The sequence below is a fragment of the Loa loa genome (genome assembly GCF_000183805.2).
Source record: "Loa loa unplaced genomic scaffold supercont3.574, whole genome shotgun sequence".
Taxonomy (NCBI): Eukaryota; Metazoa; Nematoda; class Chromadorea; order Rhabditida; family Onchocercidae; genus Loa; species Loa loa.
Genome location: NW_018108754.1, coordinates 3,752 through 18,238, shown reverse-complemented (window position 1 = coordinate 18,238; position 14,487 = coordinate 3,752). Strand labels below are relative to the sequence as shown.

General features: G+C 29.4%; 2 protein-coding genes across 2 annotated transcripts in view; both read left to right on the top strand.

Annotated features, from left to right (window-relative positions):
• LOAG_18838 (hypothetical protein) overlaps positions 1-3,652 on the top strand; it is a gene marked incomplete at both ends in the record, with an annotated part of 4,835 nt that extends 1,183 nt beyond the window's left edge. Inside the window, 9 exons of the mRNA XM_020451500.1 lie at positions 256-485; positions 596-675; positions 835-1,007; positions 1,291-1,384; positions 1,613-1,710; positions 1,881-2,094; positions 2,654-2,719; positions 3,015-3,185; positions 3,419-3,652. Coding sequence (XP_020304708.1) covers positions 256-485; positions 596-675; positions 835-1,007; positions 1,291-1,384; positions 1,613-1,710; positions 1,881-2,094; positions 2,654-2,719; positions 3,015-3,185; positions 3,419-3,652 — 1,360 coding nt within the window. The remainder of the gene's footprint in view (positions 1-255; positions 486-595; positions 676-834; positions 1,008-1,290; positions 1,385-1,612; positions 1,711-1,880; positions 2,095-2,653; positions 2,720-3,014; positions 3,186-3,418) is intronic.
• A 465-nt stretch (positions 3,653-4,117) lies between these two features.
• Positions 4,118-11,764, top strand: LOAG_18837 (RNA dependent RNA polymerase; the record flags this gene model as incomplete). Its single annotated transcript, XM_003143126.2, has 21 exons — positions 4,118-4,258; positions 4,603-4,782; positions 4,939-5,085; positions 5,268-5,369; positions 6,059-6,168; positions 6,347-6,477; positions 6,559-6,729; positions 6,841-6,987; positions 7,072-7,199; positions 7,401-7,508; positions 7,871-8,076; positions 8,256-8,409; positions 8,558-8,715; positions 8,945-9,105; positions 9,415-9,563; positions 9,665-9,779; positions 10,014-10,174; positions 10,320-10,514; positions 10,774-10,878; positions 11,008-11,149; positions 11,527-11,764. The coding sequence occupies 21 exons, from the start codon at positions 4,118-4,120 to the stop codon at positions 11,682-11,684; spliced, it is 3,069 nt and encodes a 1,022-aa protein (XP_003143174.2). The 3' UTR covers positions 11,685-11,764.
• Between the last annotated feature and the right edge of the window lie 2,723 nt (positions 11,765-14,487).

The following is a 14,487-nucleotide window of genomic DNA, read 5'->3' as shown; positions in this document are numbered from 1 at the left end:
CAATAAGAAAGAAAAGATAATGCAAACAAAAATTGACAATAAGAAGGAAAAGATAATGCAAACAAGGAAAGAAAGAGGATTGCCAAGATTTGTTAGATTCTTGCTAAATGATATTTGTGATGTTGTTTTTGCCGTTATTGCTAATATTTTCAGAAAATTTGGGATCTGAAATTTCAAATTGCAAAGTTTCTGAATTCGAAATAGTATCATATGAATTGGATCATTTTATAATTGTAATTAACACAAGTTTTTCAGAGCAGCGCATATGTTTTTACCTTTGGAAGCATTTCATTTTGGCAGCTTATTCAAAGGACGATTTTTATCACATTTTTCTCGTGCAGCATATGTGGGAACACCATTGGAGCAGTTCCATAGTTTACAAGTTTTACGCTTTTTGCGAAATTGTCCAACAGTTGTTGATCCGATGTTTGTTGATTTCGAGCATGATCGTGATATGTTTATCGTTCGATTTGCTATTTTAGACGGTATGTGCGTAAATAGGTTTTGGATTTCTTTTCTTCTTAATTTTCAGTGATTTTCGAATCTTCAATTGCGTAGTTACATTTAATTAATTGGTGTAACTAATTGATTTTAGGTGGATTCCGGTCAAAAAATAATGAAAACGGTAAAATTTCAAATCCTTCCTTTATTCCTGGTTCAGCAGTTGCCTTGAAGGTAATAATCATATTTATTTCGCAACGGATTGACGTTTTTTTCTTCATATTTTAAAATTTTCGTTCCTTCAGGAATTGCTCTAACTCTAAAGGAAAGAATTTTCTGTGAAAATTGTACTGAAAAATCAAACAGCATTTTTTTAAACTAATTGATTGCTAGGTACGATATGCTTCAATCCGTCGTATCCTGGTTGATTTACGAGCCAAATTACCGAATGGTACATACGGCAGGCGGATCTATTTTCATTTAAATTATCCACCTGAAATACGAAAGTATCAGAGAAAAGTCGATGAAGATGAGGATAAAGGAGGTAGTGATGGAAATCGGTGGAGGTAAAGCATTTGAAAACATTCCATCATTATAGCTAAGCATACTTTCATCAAGAAATATTCGAACATTCGATGTAACGAATCGTTTCATGGATTTCCTTAAATATTTTGATAGATTAATATTAATCTTTTGTAGTCTTTTGTAACCATCTAATTACAATTATATCGATGGTTAATCCAGTCGAACTAAGGATCCAACTAAATCAGTCAATTTAAGGAACCAATTACTATTATAATGCTTTGAATATCAACTTTGTCCTTTTAGAGATAATATTCACTTTTTTAGGAGTATTCCAGAAAATAATGATGACAGAAGAGACAACTGTGCAGCTATCAATGAAAGTCCATATTTCTGTTTGCAATTACGACAACATATTCCAGTAATACTTTTTATATTGATAGTAAAATATAGATTTAAATATTGCAGCTGTTGAAATTCAACGACATTTCGTTATTACATCTGTTAATTTTTACATGTCAGCAGTAGTACATTACCCTATAATTTTAAATATCTAGCCTAATTTACCATGATTTTATAAAATTTTATAAACTATACCTTAATTTTAGGTTTATTTTTATATTCAAGAATTATGAAGTTTATTTTTAAGAATCATATCTTGTATGAGTTACTTAGCCGGCTTCGTGTACGAGCAGTATTATCGATCGAATTTGCAAATTTAGCATTTCGATATTTCAGCTCGTTAGAGTATGTCTTTCTTCTTTTTTCTGATTGAAAATTTATCTTTACTTTTTCAACAATTATTTAATTATTTTCAACACAATATATTTCCATTTTCATCTTTTTTCTTTCCTTCCTATCCTTTCTGTTAACTATTTGATTTAGCAAACAATGCAATGATTAAGTTGTTACTGCAGTTATGTGGATACACCTGTACGTTTCATTGGATGCGATCATCGTCCATATGCATGTGATGATGTTATTGTTGGTAATGAACGAATCTATGAACCACCATTTCCACGTGTTGATGCTCAATGTGAACGGAAGATTAGAGAATGTGATGTATTTGGCTTAGAATATTTAATTGCTGCATTGCTTTCACGTGGTGCCGTTGTAAAAGATCAAATTTTGGTAAATTTGCCTTAGAAAAATCAGTTTAGCAAAGCGAATTAATTGCTCAGACAATATTTACATCGAAAAAGAGTGATCCTGTCTAACAAGATGATCTTTTTTTCTTTATAACCCTAAAATACTAATTTAGAAGGCTTTCTTTTGATATACAACTATCGTTGCAAGGGATAAATTGTCGGAAATAATTGAAATTTAATGATATTTTTGTTGAATCAATTTTAGTTATTGTTTTAAAAAGTCGCTTCAAATTTTTACGGTATTTTATGCATGTATAATGCACACTGTTTGTTCTATATCCAAAAGATTTCAACAGTATTCATCAACTTCAGTTAATAGCAAATACATTAGCTTTGTTACTTGAATAATTCAAACCCTTAATTAGCACACAACATATTGATGACACTAATTCTAAAAAGTAATTGCTAATGAACAGCCAAATAATATTTATAGGATTCTTGTATGGATTTCTTTCTCTCCTTTTTTAATCAATTTTCAATTGTAACTCTTCGATGATACTGAAAAATTAAACTGGCACTTATATATAGTTTTTTTTTTTCAGATAGATAATAAAACGCGTGATGCCTTTATTGATATGATTTTGCAAAGATTTAAGGATAATGAAGAGGTATGAAGAATTCATTTTATACAGGAAATCAAATTTCAAATATTGCTATAATTTTTTAATTTAATGAGTTTTGCAATAACCTGGAAGTGCTATTTGAATTCTTTTCAAAATCAAATCCCACATAAAACATCCGTTAAATTTGGCTTATTAGCATTTTCTTTTCTTCAAAACATTGTGAAAATGTTAATGAACTTTTCGCGAGTGGATAAAAGGAAGAAACGAAACACTTCTTTTGACCATTTAGATAGGGAAAGATTGTTTGGATTGTTTATTTAATTTTTCTTATTTACTGCAGCTAACATTAGAAGCGTTGGAACGATTGATAAATATGATTGATGAAACCAAAGAAGTGCCATGTTTATTTACATCATTTCAAAAAATTCGAAATAGTCTATTAGGACAAAAAGATGTTTTGGAAGAAATTTACCAAGAGAATAAGCGTGAAGGCTATCAACGTGTGCGAAAGGTTAGCTTTAAACGACCATCCCATTAATAACAGCAAATATTTCTATTGTAGCAATTACAAAATTAGTTTATTTATGAAAAAATCTAAAAATTCGACTTGAATACTAAAAGGATACTAAAGGAATTATTGCATTGTAATATCTAATATAAGGTAAATAACATCAATGATGTATCTCTTTGTTGAAACATTTGTTCATGTATTTATTTGTTTATTCAGTAAGTGTGTAATTTGAGGTAGTGATAACGCCAACTCGAGTACTGCTTGTTGTACCCGAATTATTAATGGGAAATCGAGTACTTCGAACATTTGATAAAGATGGGAATGGTGCATTACGGATACAATTTCGAGATGATGATGGTACACCGTTAAGGCTAAATACTACTGGTCTCTTTTTAATACAAACAACAACTTTTAATACACTTTCACGTGGTATTTATATTGGAGGTATTTTTCTTTATTTCGTTTAACTTTTATTTTTCCTCATGATGGGAAGAAGCTAAAACATAAAGTTACGCAATTTTTTTTCATATGATTAGGCTGAAAGTTTTCATTCGAAACATTGTTTGGAAGTGAAAACAAGTTTATTTCAAATATGATTTAAGGTATCGAACTATTTCATACCATTATATTTGAAGTTCGTAATATTATTTACAGATGTTATTCATATTAAGAATATTGTTAATAAAATTTGAAATTTGGAAGCTTAATCTTTTTTTGTCATTGTTTTCGACAATAATATGTTACATTTCTAGCCTACGCCTAGCATCGTTCTTATTTTCCTTTCAAATCATCAAGGATATTAAGCGTGTAAGCATAATTTAATGTGGCAGGGTCAATTCCGATGATTATATCGTTTTAATAACTATCAACTTTATGCGATTACTTCCGGTTACAGATCGACATTTGTTTATCTTGGATCATCAAATTCACAAATGCGAGATAACGGGTGTTACTTCTACGATGACGGAAAAGGTGGGCAAGCGCATAAAATCCGTGAACAGTTGGGAAAGTTTGATCGTTGTAATATACCGAAAATGATGTCACGAATGGGGCAGTGTTTTACGCAAGCAAAGGTTTAATTTATCATTTTCAAGCAAATAATTAATCAATTTTAGATTGATTATAAATATAACAAGAATGAGGTAAATTGCTTATTTTACTGAAGCTGAAAGGTTGTAAACCACATATTATATTTTGATTTTACAAGAGATCTAATCAAATAGGTGACTACCATAAATCCATCTGCCATAACGTATGGTTTTTCACTTTGTCATACTGTTATTGTACCTATAGGATTAATTAAATGCAATTCTGTTTTTCCTTCACAACAACCCTGTATTTCCTTCTCTATAATATCACTATTCTTTATTGGAAATAGCTATTTCTTTCATGATCAATCTGTTGTTGTTTTTTTCAGCGATGCACGGTGACATTAAAGCGTCACAAATATAACAAAACCTACGACGTCATTGGTGGGCGAGATACGAATCAAGCTTTTTATATATTTTCGGATGGTGCTGGCAAAGTATCAAAAGAGTTTGCTGAAAAAATTGCTTTGGATATAGGATTGGGTACATCAGTTCCTAGCTGCTATCAGGTTTACCTTAATATAATCAGCATAATAATTGCTACATTCCACTTGGTTCTTCTAGTATATTATTAAAAGGTTCATTTACTGGCAATTTTTCCATTCAGTAAGAATATGTCCACCATTTTATTCTAAATTTTAGGTTTAATTTTGTCAACATTCCAGATTCGTCATCGTGGCATTAAAGGTGTTCTGTCAGTAGACCCTAGTTTGGATCAGCGCAAACACTGGGCTGCTGCTAACAATGTAGTTGATAATAACAAAATGACAAATAAGCAAAATGATTTAGCTGTTTTATTTCGTCCATCGCAGGTAATCCGCCATCTAGTCTTCACTTTTTCCATAATTTTCCTTTACCGTTCTAATAACCCACTCCGTTACTTCTCATAAATCCGATTTTACCTAGTTTTGAAGGAATTATTTGTGTGAAACAAATTAATTTTAGTTATTGCGCTGTAATCAGTTTTAAAAAAAAGAATTATTAATTAATGCAGGATAAATTCAAAGCACCACGAGACGAGTACATTGAAATTGTGAAATATTCGACACCGACATCGGTTTGCCTCAATCGTCCAATGATATCTATCTTGGATCAGGTAGTTGTGAAATAAATCTTAAATCATAACTATCAGCGAAAAAAACAGATCTTACTGTTGACAAACTCATTTTATACAACATTATGAAATTTTGAAAATTTGGACAAAACATAATATTTTGCAGTGTTAAACAAGTATTGGTAATTTCCAACAATAAGTGCAAACCAAATCAAAATATTTGAAATTTACAATTAATCATACAAAACAAATCGTTAAGTATTTGGGACAATTACTCAAGCATTATTGCATATAATTAAGAGATATATATTAAAAGTATCATAGCAGACGGTGTACTGTTCTATCCTATCGTGCAAATTATTAGAAATGCATTCACTATAATGCAGTTATAATTTAGTTTTGGAGTACCGTGAAGTCATTTTTAATTCATCACATTTGTGAAACAGTACAGTTTGATTCATTAATATCTAAGACTATACAGTTGATCTAAGATTATGCAGTTGCATTACTTGCCATGGAAATATCATGACAAATAGTGCATTATTTGATAAATAAGCACTTATCCTAACAAGCAATCCAAAATAATTTTTAGGTAACACTTTGATTAAATAAAATTGTTGCAGAATTGTCGATTGAAGCTTTCTTCTGAGCATAAGATTAATATTTTCCGTGCTAATAGCAGTTAGCAATAAATATTGCATTGTAAAGAATATTTAAAAGTATTTTTGCAGGTTAGTGGAATGCAAGGTTTTTCCGTGCATGAACGAATTAGAAAACGCATACATGACTTACTGGATATACAAATGACACAATTAGCTGATATGTTAATGAGCGAAGAAAAGTTTCTTGCTTATTATTCATTTTTTGTAATAATGCTTGACACAAAAATCGGTTAAACATTTGATTTGGCAAAAAGTTAAACGAACTTCATTTCCTCCATTAATTTTTTGAATCAGTACTTGGACATGAATGTAAAGTTAATGTAAAATTAAAATAAGTTAAACGAGCAATTTTTTTAGGTGCCGTGAAAAACTTAATGAATTACCGTGGCGTGTCAACGTTTCACGTCTAACACTTGCACGTGGTTTTGCCTTAACGCAAGAACCATTCTTTCGAAGCTTGCTTAGAGCAAATATCAAATGTACTCTAAGTATGTCCATTGAATTAATCACAAATTTTTCATTCATGATATCTCTAAATAGACCTTTCAAAAATTTTCGTATCATTTTAGAAAAATTGATTGCTAAAGTACAAATTCAAGTACCACCACATTTTGGTCGTTCAATGTTCGGTGTAATGGACGAAACGGGTCAGTTGCAATGGGGTCAAGTTTTTGTGCAGTGCACTAGGAGTATTTGGCTTAAAACACCATCCAAATCTGCTGCAAAAATTATTTTAGTCGGTAAGTATGAAAAATTTGTCAAAGTATAGCCATTATATTCATAGATTTTATTGTTATACGAAAAAAATTTTGATTTGTTTCTTATTAATTTATTTTATTATTTTTTTTCAGGTAAAGTGATGTTAACAAAAAATCCTTGTATTGTTGCTGGTGATGTACGAGTATTTGAAGCAGTTGATATTCCTGAATTGCATCATTTAGTAGACGTTGTCGTTTTTCCACAGCATGGACCAAGACCGCATCCGGATGAGATGGCTGGTTTGTTTTTTAATTTGATTTCAAAAAAATCAGTTGGCCGTTTGTAATTTATCATTTTATTTTACTAATAGTTGCTTAATTTAGGGTCAGACTTAGATGGTGATGAATATTCGGTAATATGGGATCCGGAATTAATGTTTGAACATAATGAACCACCGCTGGATTTTACAAAGAGTGCATCGGACAATAAAATCGTTGAAGAGGAACAAGTGGTTTGTGTATTTTATTGATATCCGACTAATCATGAAATAATTCTTTTCATATTAATTAACATTTGCAGTTATCGTCGAAAACCGATGGCTGTTAAGCCATTTTTACACATTAAATGAATTTATAACCCTAAAAAAATTGCTTAAGTATTTTTCTTTTAAATGCTAATGTTAAAAAAATTGCTTAAATATTTTTCTTTTAAGGATTTAGAAATGCGAAAGTTCTTTGTTAATTATATTAAGCAAGATTCAATTGGCACAATTTCGAATGCTTTCTTAGTTAATGCTGATCTTTATGGCATCACAAGTGAGGTATGAATTGATTAATCTGAAGTGCGACCCATTTCTTATCAGTATAAATGAATCAAGAAATAATGGAATCATTTGTATTCATTTTGTAATATGTATGCAGATTAGATTATTTATGAAATGCTTTGCAATGTTGTGCTAATCATATTTGGAACCGTTTGCTCTCTAATTAATTCTAGAGTTCTTCTCAGGGATTTTGACTGACTCATAATTCGTTTTCAAATCATAAAATTATTTTTAACAAAACTTTATAACTGTGAGAATTTTTAATTTTGAAATTAAATTTAGACATGTAATATGTATGCAGATTAGATTACAATTGCACGTACAAAAATCAAAGAAAGAAAATGATTTCCTGCTTGTAGGTTTGCATTAATATAGCAAGAAAGCATTCGAAAGCTGTAGATTTCCCGAAAACGGGCAATGCACCCAGTCCATTAACAAGGCAATGGACACAAGGTAAAAATGGAAATATCCTTCCACCGGAAAGAGCCGAACGTTGGCCAGATTTCATGTGTAAAAATCACGAACCAAGTTACATTTCATCGCGTTTAGTTGGACAATTATATAGGTTTGTTTGATGATTATTACCTCTCATAGAAATTATCACGAATTTTCTTCTATGTTTAGTTATTTAAAGTATCCATTTTTAGGTTATCATTTTAGAAATTTCTCTTCAGACTGTATGTGACTGTTGCTTAAAAAAGCCAAACTTTTGTGAGAAAAAAACTAATATACACAATTTTGCAGACGTATCAGACTTCTAGACGATGCTTTGAATCTCACAGCTGCTATGGAAGGAAGCGTAACGATAATGCTGGATCCGGATTTAGAGTATCCTGGTTGGGAACAGTACCAAAATGTCGCAAAAATTCAGCTTGATTCTTATCATTCACACATAAGGGTTAGATTTTCTCGATGTTTTCAATGGAGATATCTTTCGGGGGCGCTTTCTCATGGTTTTAAAGTATGTATAATTTTCGATCATCCATCATTATCTCTTAATATCATACTTTGCGTCTGATTTGTTTCAATATAATTAATTGTTGCAGTCAATAATGGAAAATTATGGCATCGAAGATGAAGGACAGTTATTTTCTGGTTTTATTAGCGTTATTCGAAATAGAATCAGTGATCGTGATACTGATGACATGTCATTCTACAATACAAATCATATAATTGAGAAAAAAGTTTCGGCTGTTTTTAGAGCGTAATTTTTTTTAAATTTCTTCAATTCTATCCGTACTTTTTTTTCAAATTCCAAAATTTGTAGCTTAAAAAAATAAAATGAGCCACTAAGATAGCAAACAATTGATGCCTAACTCTTGGAATATTTTATTCAGTAAACCTTCTAAATTTCAGCTAATTGAAAAATCAACGACGTTTATTTTGATTAATAATTTCTTTACCAATTTCAATTTTTTACATTCTGAATCTAGATATCGTCATCGTTTTTTTGACGAATTTGGTGGGTTTTTGGAGAGCACATTACCCGATTATGACGATAATCAAAGCGGTAATGCACAGGAACGACGTATTTGTATTCATCCATCTTTGGATATGAAGCGAAAAGCATCGGCATATTACATTCTTTGTTATCGTAAGTATTTGTTCATTTGTTCTTTTCTGTTCAATTAATTACAGTTCGTTTATATGACCTATCATCAATTTTGGAATCTCACTGCTTAGAACTAGTGAACTCTGAAGTAGTTCGACAATTGACATTTTTAAGTTGCTAACTAAATTTAATTCTTATTATGATAAGTGTCGCAGCTGTTGTTTGCATTAATTATAATAATCACCATGATAACAGTAATTACTACTGTTATAAATCAAAGTAATAGTATTGGAATTATTGTTCTGATAGCAATCATTATTAATGTTTATTATTATCATCATTACTTCACAGGGAATGCATCGATGGATACATCATATCGGATTTTGTCATTCGGCTGGCTTGTTTGGGATATATTATGCCACGTTAAACAAGAAGTAAGATTGGGACGCGCCAAACCAATTATGCAGTCATTGGATCCATTGGGTGAAAGCGCATCTGAGGTTAATTTAAGTTTTGAATTTTCAAATTTAGACCTTTCTAACAGATTCAGAAGTGTTTATCTTTCTTTTTAAAATTAGAATTAATCGGAAGGAACTTACAGTTTATCGAGAATTATTGTATAACAAATGCAGAAGATATGAAATGGACTGTATCATACATAATGAAGATAAAACAAGCTGCTTGTATTCTTGGACCATACTGTAGCCGTTACAAAGGTACATTTTTCAGAAAAAAAAAACTAATAGTAATAGTTATTGCAAAATTAATCACATTATTAAGATTTGAATATGTATTGGAAAACATTTACTTCTAAAATTGCAAACCGAAGAAACCAATTATTTCAAGAAATTGTAAAGAAAGAGAAGATAATTTTCGAAATTTTATAAAAGATAAATGTTATTTTTTGGTTGTTTTATCGCACATTAATAATTTTGAACAAGCATATGCAGGTCTTGAAAATTTATTCTATATTCTTATCAAATGGGCTACTCTTCATGGATTATTAAAAGAAAGATTAAAAGCTGTTCACATTTGCCTTTTGTTCATACAGTTTGGCCTTGGATATTATGCCGATGACAAAGATGTCTTGCAAGTACAATTTTTAGAAGAGGTGAAATGAATTTTAACGTTTGACAAGATTGAAAATTCTTCAAAATTTTGAAAATTTCTGCAAACACAAATACCTTTATCTGAAATTTTGTTATCATTTCATTGCTTTCAATCTCCTCCACAGACTAGTAATTATCAGTTTCCAGACAAAAGAAATTGTTGATAACAATTCGCATTTGACGTGCGATTTACGCAGTCTTATTGGTGGTATTGGTGTGTGCTTGTTAAAATTTTTCAAATTTCTTAGTTCACGTACTATGCAAACATTAAAAATGTTGAATTTTCGGAATATTGGATATCATTCATTGCTACTACGAGGACAATGGATAAAATTGAATGAAGTATAATTTATATCAATATTAAAAATATATCCATTTCTCATGTTTGCTTCATTCAGTTTATCGTGATTAGAATATGTTAGGAATACAGTATTTTTAGCCTTATAGAATACTGCTACCAACTAGAATTTTTCTTCCTTATTTATTCGTTTTTTCTTACAATTTTGTAAGCATTGATTCCTATTGTAGATTTTTTCGAGGTACCGTATAACAAATATAACATAAGGGGAGAGAATACTTCGTATTATTTTCATATTTTCAGGCTGCTTTGAAGACTTTTTTTGGTATAGCTTTGACAGGAAAATTTGATTGTGTAACAATGAATGACAAAGGATGCAGGAATAACGATTCAGTAAATCGTAAAGTTGTAAGTTAACATATTGATTAATTTCATTAAACGTTATTTTATTTTCGCGAAAATAATTATTGGAGAATAAAATCAGCAAACTCCTTTTCGATTTTCTAAAAATATATTGTAAACGTGGAATCTCTTCAGTTCGGAATAATTGAAATTGAACCATTTATGATCGAATTACCTCTTGAATCACCAATGCATTTGGCTAAATTTCGTAGAAAAGTGCATAAGCATTCTGGTGTGAAATATTTACAAATGCGACGAGCTACACACCGAAGGAAAGGTCAGACTGCCTAATATTTACATTAGTAAACCTTACCTCACTCATTACTTTCTCTACTTTTTCAGTTTCCGTAAATTACCTTTATCTTTCTTTGTTTACATGCATACGTTAGATTGATTTTATGTTGAATTAACTTCAAATATTTTACCGGCAGTGATATCATTAATTTAGTACTGATATCATTAATTTAGTATTAATTTAGTATTTTATGGATCGTCCTAAAGATTATCATTGACTAGTTTTGGTATTCCACTTTTTTTTTATGAAATTTATTTCTTACGTTTCATACAAGTTATATTTATAAATTAAAAATAATTTTAATATCTATGGCTTTGAATGGAATCTTGAAAAAATCAATGGATTATGTAAATTTTTAGACCGTGTTATTGTTTCGGCAGTTGGTACGTTGGAATCATTGCATCGTTTGCGTGATTTGCTTTCAGTACGACCATCTGTGAATTCGTTTGCAAATTACAAAGAGAATAGTGATATCATTAGTCGGCTTATTGTGGAACGCCTCGAGAAGCTGAATTAGCTGTTGTGAAGATGATTACTGAGATTTAGACAATAATTGCTGAAATTTTGGAAAGAAAGCATTTCTGCGAAATATATCTTCGTTTTCATTTCAGAAATATTAATGATTTTTGATCGTGAGCTTTCAAGGTTACAGTTGTGTAGTAAACGAAAATTTCTCATAATGCTTTATATTAATTAATTAGCAATCATGAAAGTGTATACCATATTAGCATGATATAATTTAGTATCATTGTTATTTTATTTTAGGAGAGTTGTAGGCATTGATTGAATTCCTTGCAACAGGATGGTTGAGGATTGTGGACTATTTTCAAAATCTTCTACCTGGAATCTTTCTTAAATACACTAAATGCTCAGAGCTGAAAATTGAAATATGTTAACTTAGGTAGCTTAAGTATATGTTAGTATTTTATGAAAAGGCGGTAAAAAGAGAATAACGCCTTATATTTTCATTCTTCAAATATTCAAAGTAGAGAATATTACTGCCTGTTGTTACTATTTTTGTAAATTAGTAATTTAGTATTATCATCATTGTCTTGTAAAGAAAGCAATGTTGTCACCGGTCTGTTTATTTTGAAATATCCTTGAGAAAGAAGATCAACTTTGCTATCGATTTAATTGTGTAAATTATGAACATTTATGTGTGACTTTATGCAAAAATTATGTAAAATATTTGTTGATATGAATTAAAATCATCAAATTTTCTGCCATTAAAATTTTTGCTAAAATGAAAATGTAAAAAAATGAAATTATTTGTTATTTGTTTTCTCCAAATTACATTTGTTATTTTGTTTAACCATAAATTAGAATCTTTCTTCATCCTTATTTTAATTTTCTTATTATTTTGTGTTGAATACCCCTTGTATTTTTACGGAATTTTTTGATTGTACTCTTCTTATCATGTTTTATCTATATAGCTGAATAATTATAAGACAAAAAGAGAGGGAAAGAGAAGAAAAGGAAAAAAAGATTTTTTAATGAATTTTTTGGAATTGATAACAATTCCGAATTGATCATAATTATGATAGATCAATTATTTTATACCTATCATTACCATGTATCATTTTTTTCTCTGCGAGATTTTTCTAAAGTTCTTAGCAGTGAGATTTCTTATTTTTTTTTTTTTTAATTTTTGGCATAAATTTTTATCGAAGTTTGTTATTGTTATATGAATGCTGGAATTCATTGATACTGTAATTGTATTTGAAATGATTGGTAATGCATTACTTGAATGACCTTTGTTTAGTCTTTCCTTTTTTTCTTGTATGGTTTATATGGATATTTTTTGTAAATTTAATTTTATATTCATATCTGAATTTTGAATTAGTTATTCATTTTTAATTCGTTATCACTTCATCAAAATTGATATTAATAGCTAATACTCATTCAATTGGTGAATAAAAATTGATATAATTATTGAAAGAGAAAATTCTTAATTTATACCAGCTGATAAAATACTTGTGAACTTTGCTATACTTATCAACTATACTCTTTTTTTCTACCAATTTCTATTTTCAAAATGGTACGGAATTTGATGTGAGAAATGGTGAGTTGGTGCATTCTTATCCATTTCTTCTAACATCTCAACTTTTTTTTGACCTTCAACCTTCTCATTGATGGTAAAGTTTTTATACAGTTGATTGACGTTCCATTCAATTGATTGAATAAAAATTGATATAACTATTGAAAACCAATATTAAATTAATATCAATTTGATATCATTAATATCAATTTTGATGAAGTACTAACGGATCCTAAATGAAACTTTGATGGAGTTAGAAATTTTTAAATTTAATGATAAATATGAATGAAACACTGATTTTCATGTCATCGAAACTTTTCAATTATTTTTTTAGTTAAATCTTTCATCATATTTAGTTAAATTATCCATTACGATATTTTCTTCTTTTCATCACTGGTAACGATTGATCTTGGATCATTCGACCGATCGATTACAAATCACTGCCAGTATTTGAATATTTTCATTATTTTGATCTGAAATATTTTATTGCATAAATTAAGTGCTTCCTTTTCCAACAATCATCTTTTCTTTTATTGTATCAATTCATGTGTATCTTTTTGACACAGTCAAATCTTTTCTCTAAATCTTCTAATCTTTCATTTTCATAATATATCAGAAATTCCATTAGCAATTGGTTCCCAAAACAAGTTCATTTAAATTGACCTTTTCATACAAATGCTTGTTTCTTTTTTTTCTAAGGTCAGAAATATTTTGCAGATATTCATTTACATATCAAGCATTAATCTTATTGTGTTATTTTGCTAAGTAGATTCCATTTTTTATTTTTCTTCATCTTATAAAAAGCATATCATTTCATTCATATTCAGTAAAAACACTCACCAGTCATATATTATAGCATATTTTTAGAGTTTCTTAAGAAACATTCGAATTATCAGGATTAGGTAAGGGTCATAATTTAAAATTTCAATCTTAATCGATAAGGATTCAAATCTGATAATGATGATTTGAATCATGTAAGCTTTACAAAATGCAATTAAATGAACAAATATTTGCAATTTGATTTATTCCCTCTTATTATCACTTTAATCCAATGTTACCAAAGTAACAATTTATTCCTTTTTCTTTTAAGCCTAAATAAAAAAAAAACAATTTTGGTACAAAATTGTAATAATTAAAAATGAAATCACCTTGAAATTTCAAACTGCAATAATCGTATCATTTGGAAGGCTTTTTCTTTTTTTTCTTTTTTGATACATATTTGAGAGCCAAAAGGGTTTTTCGCAGGTTTTTTTTTTTTTGTAAAATACTTAATTTACTAGAT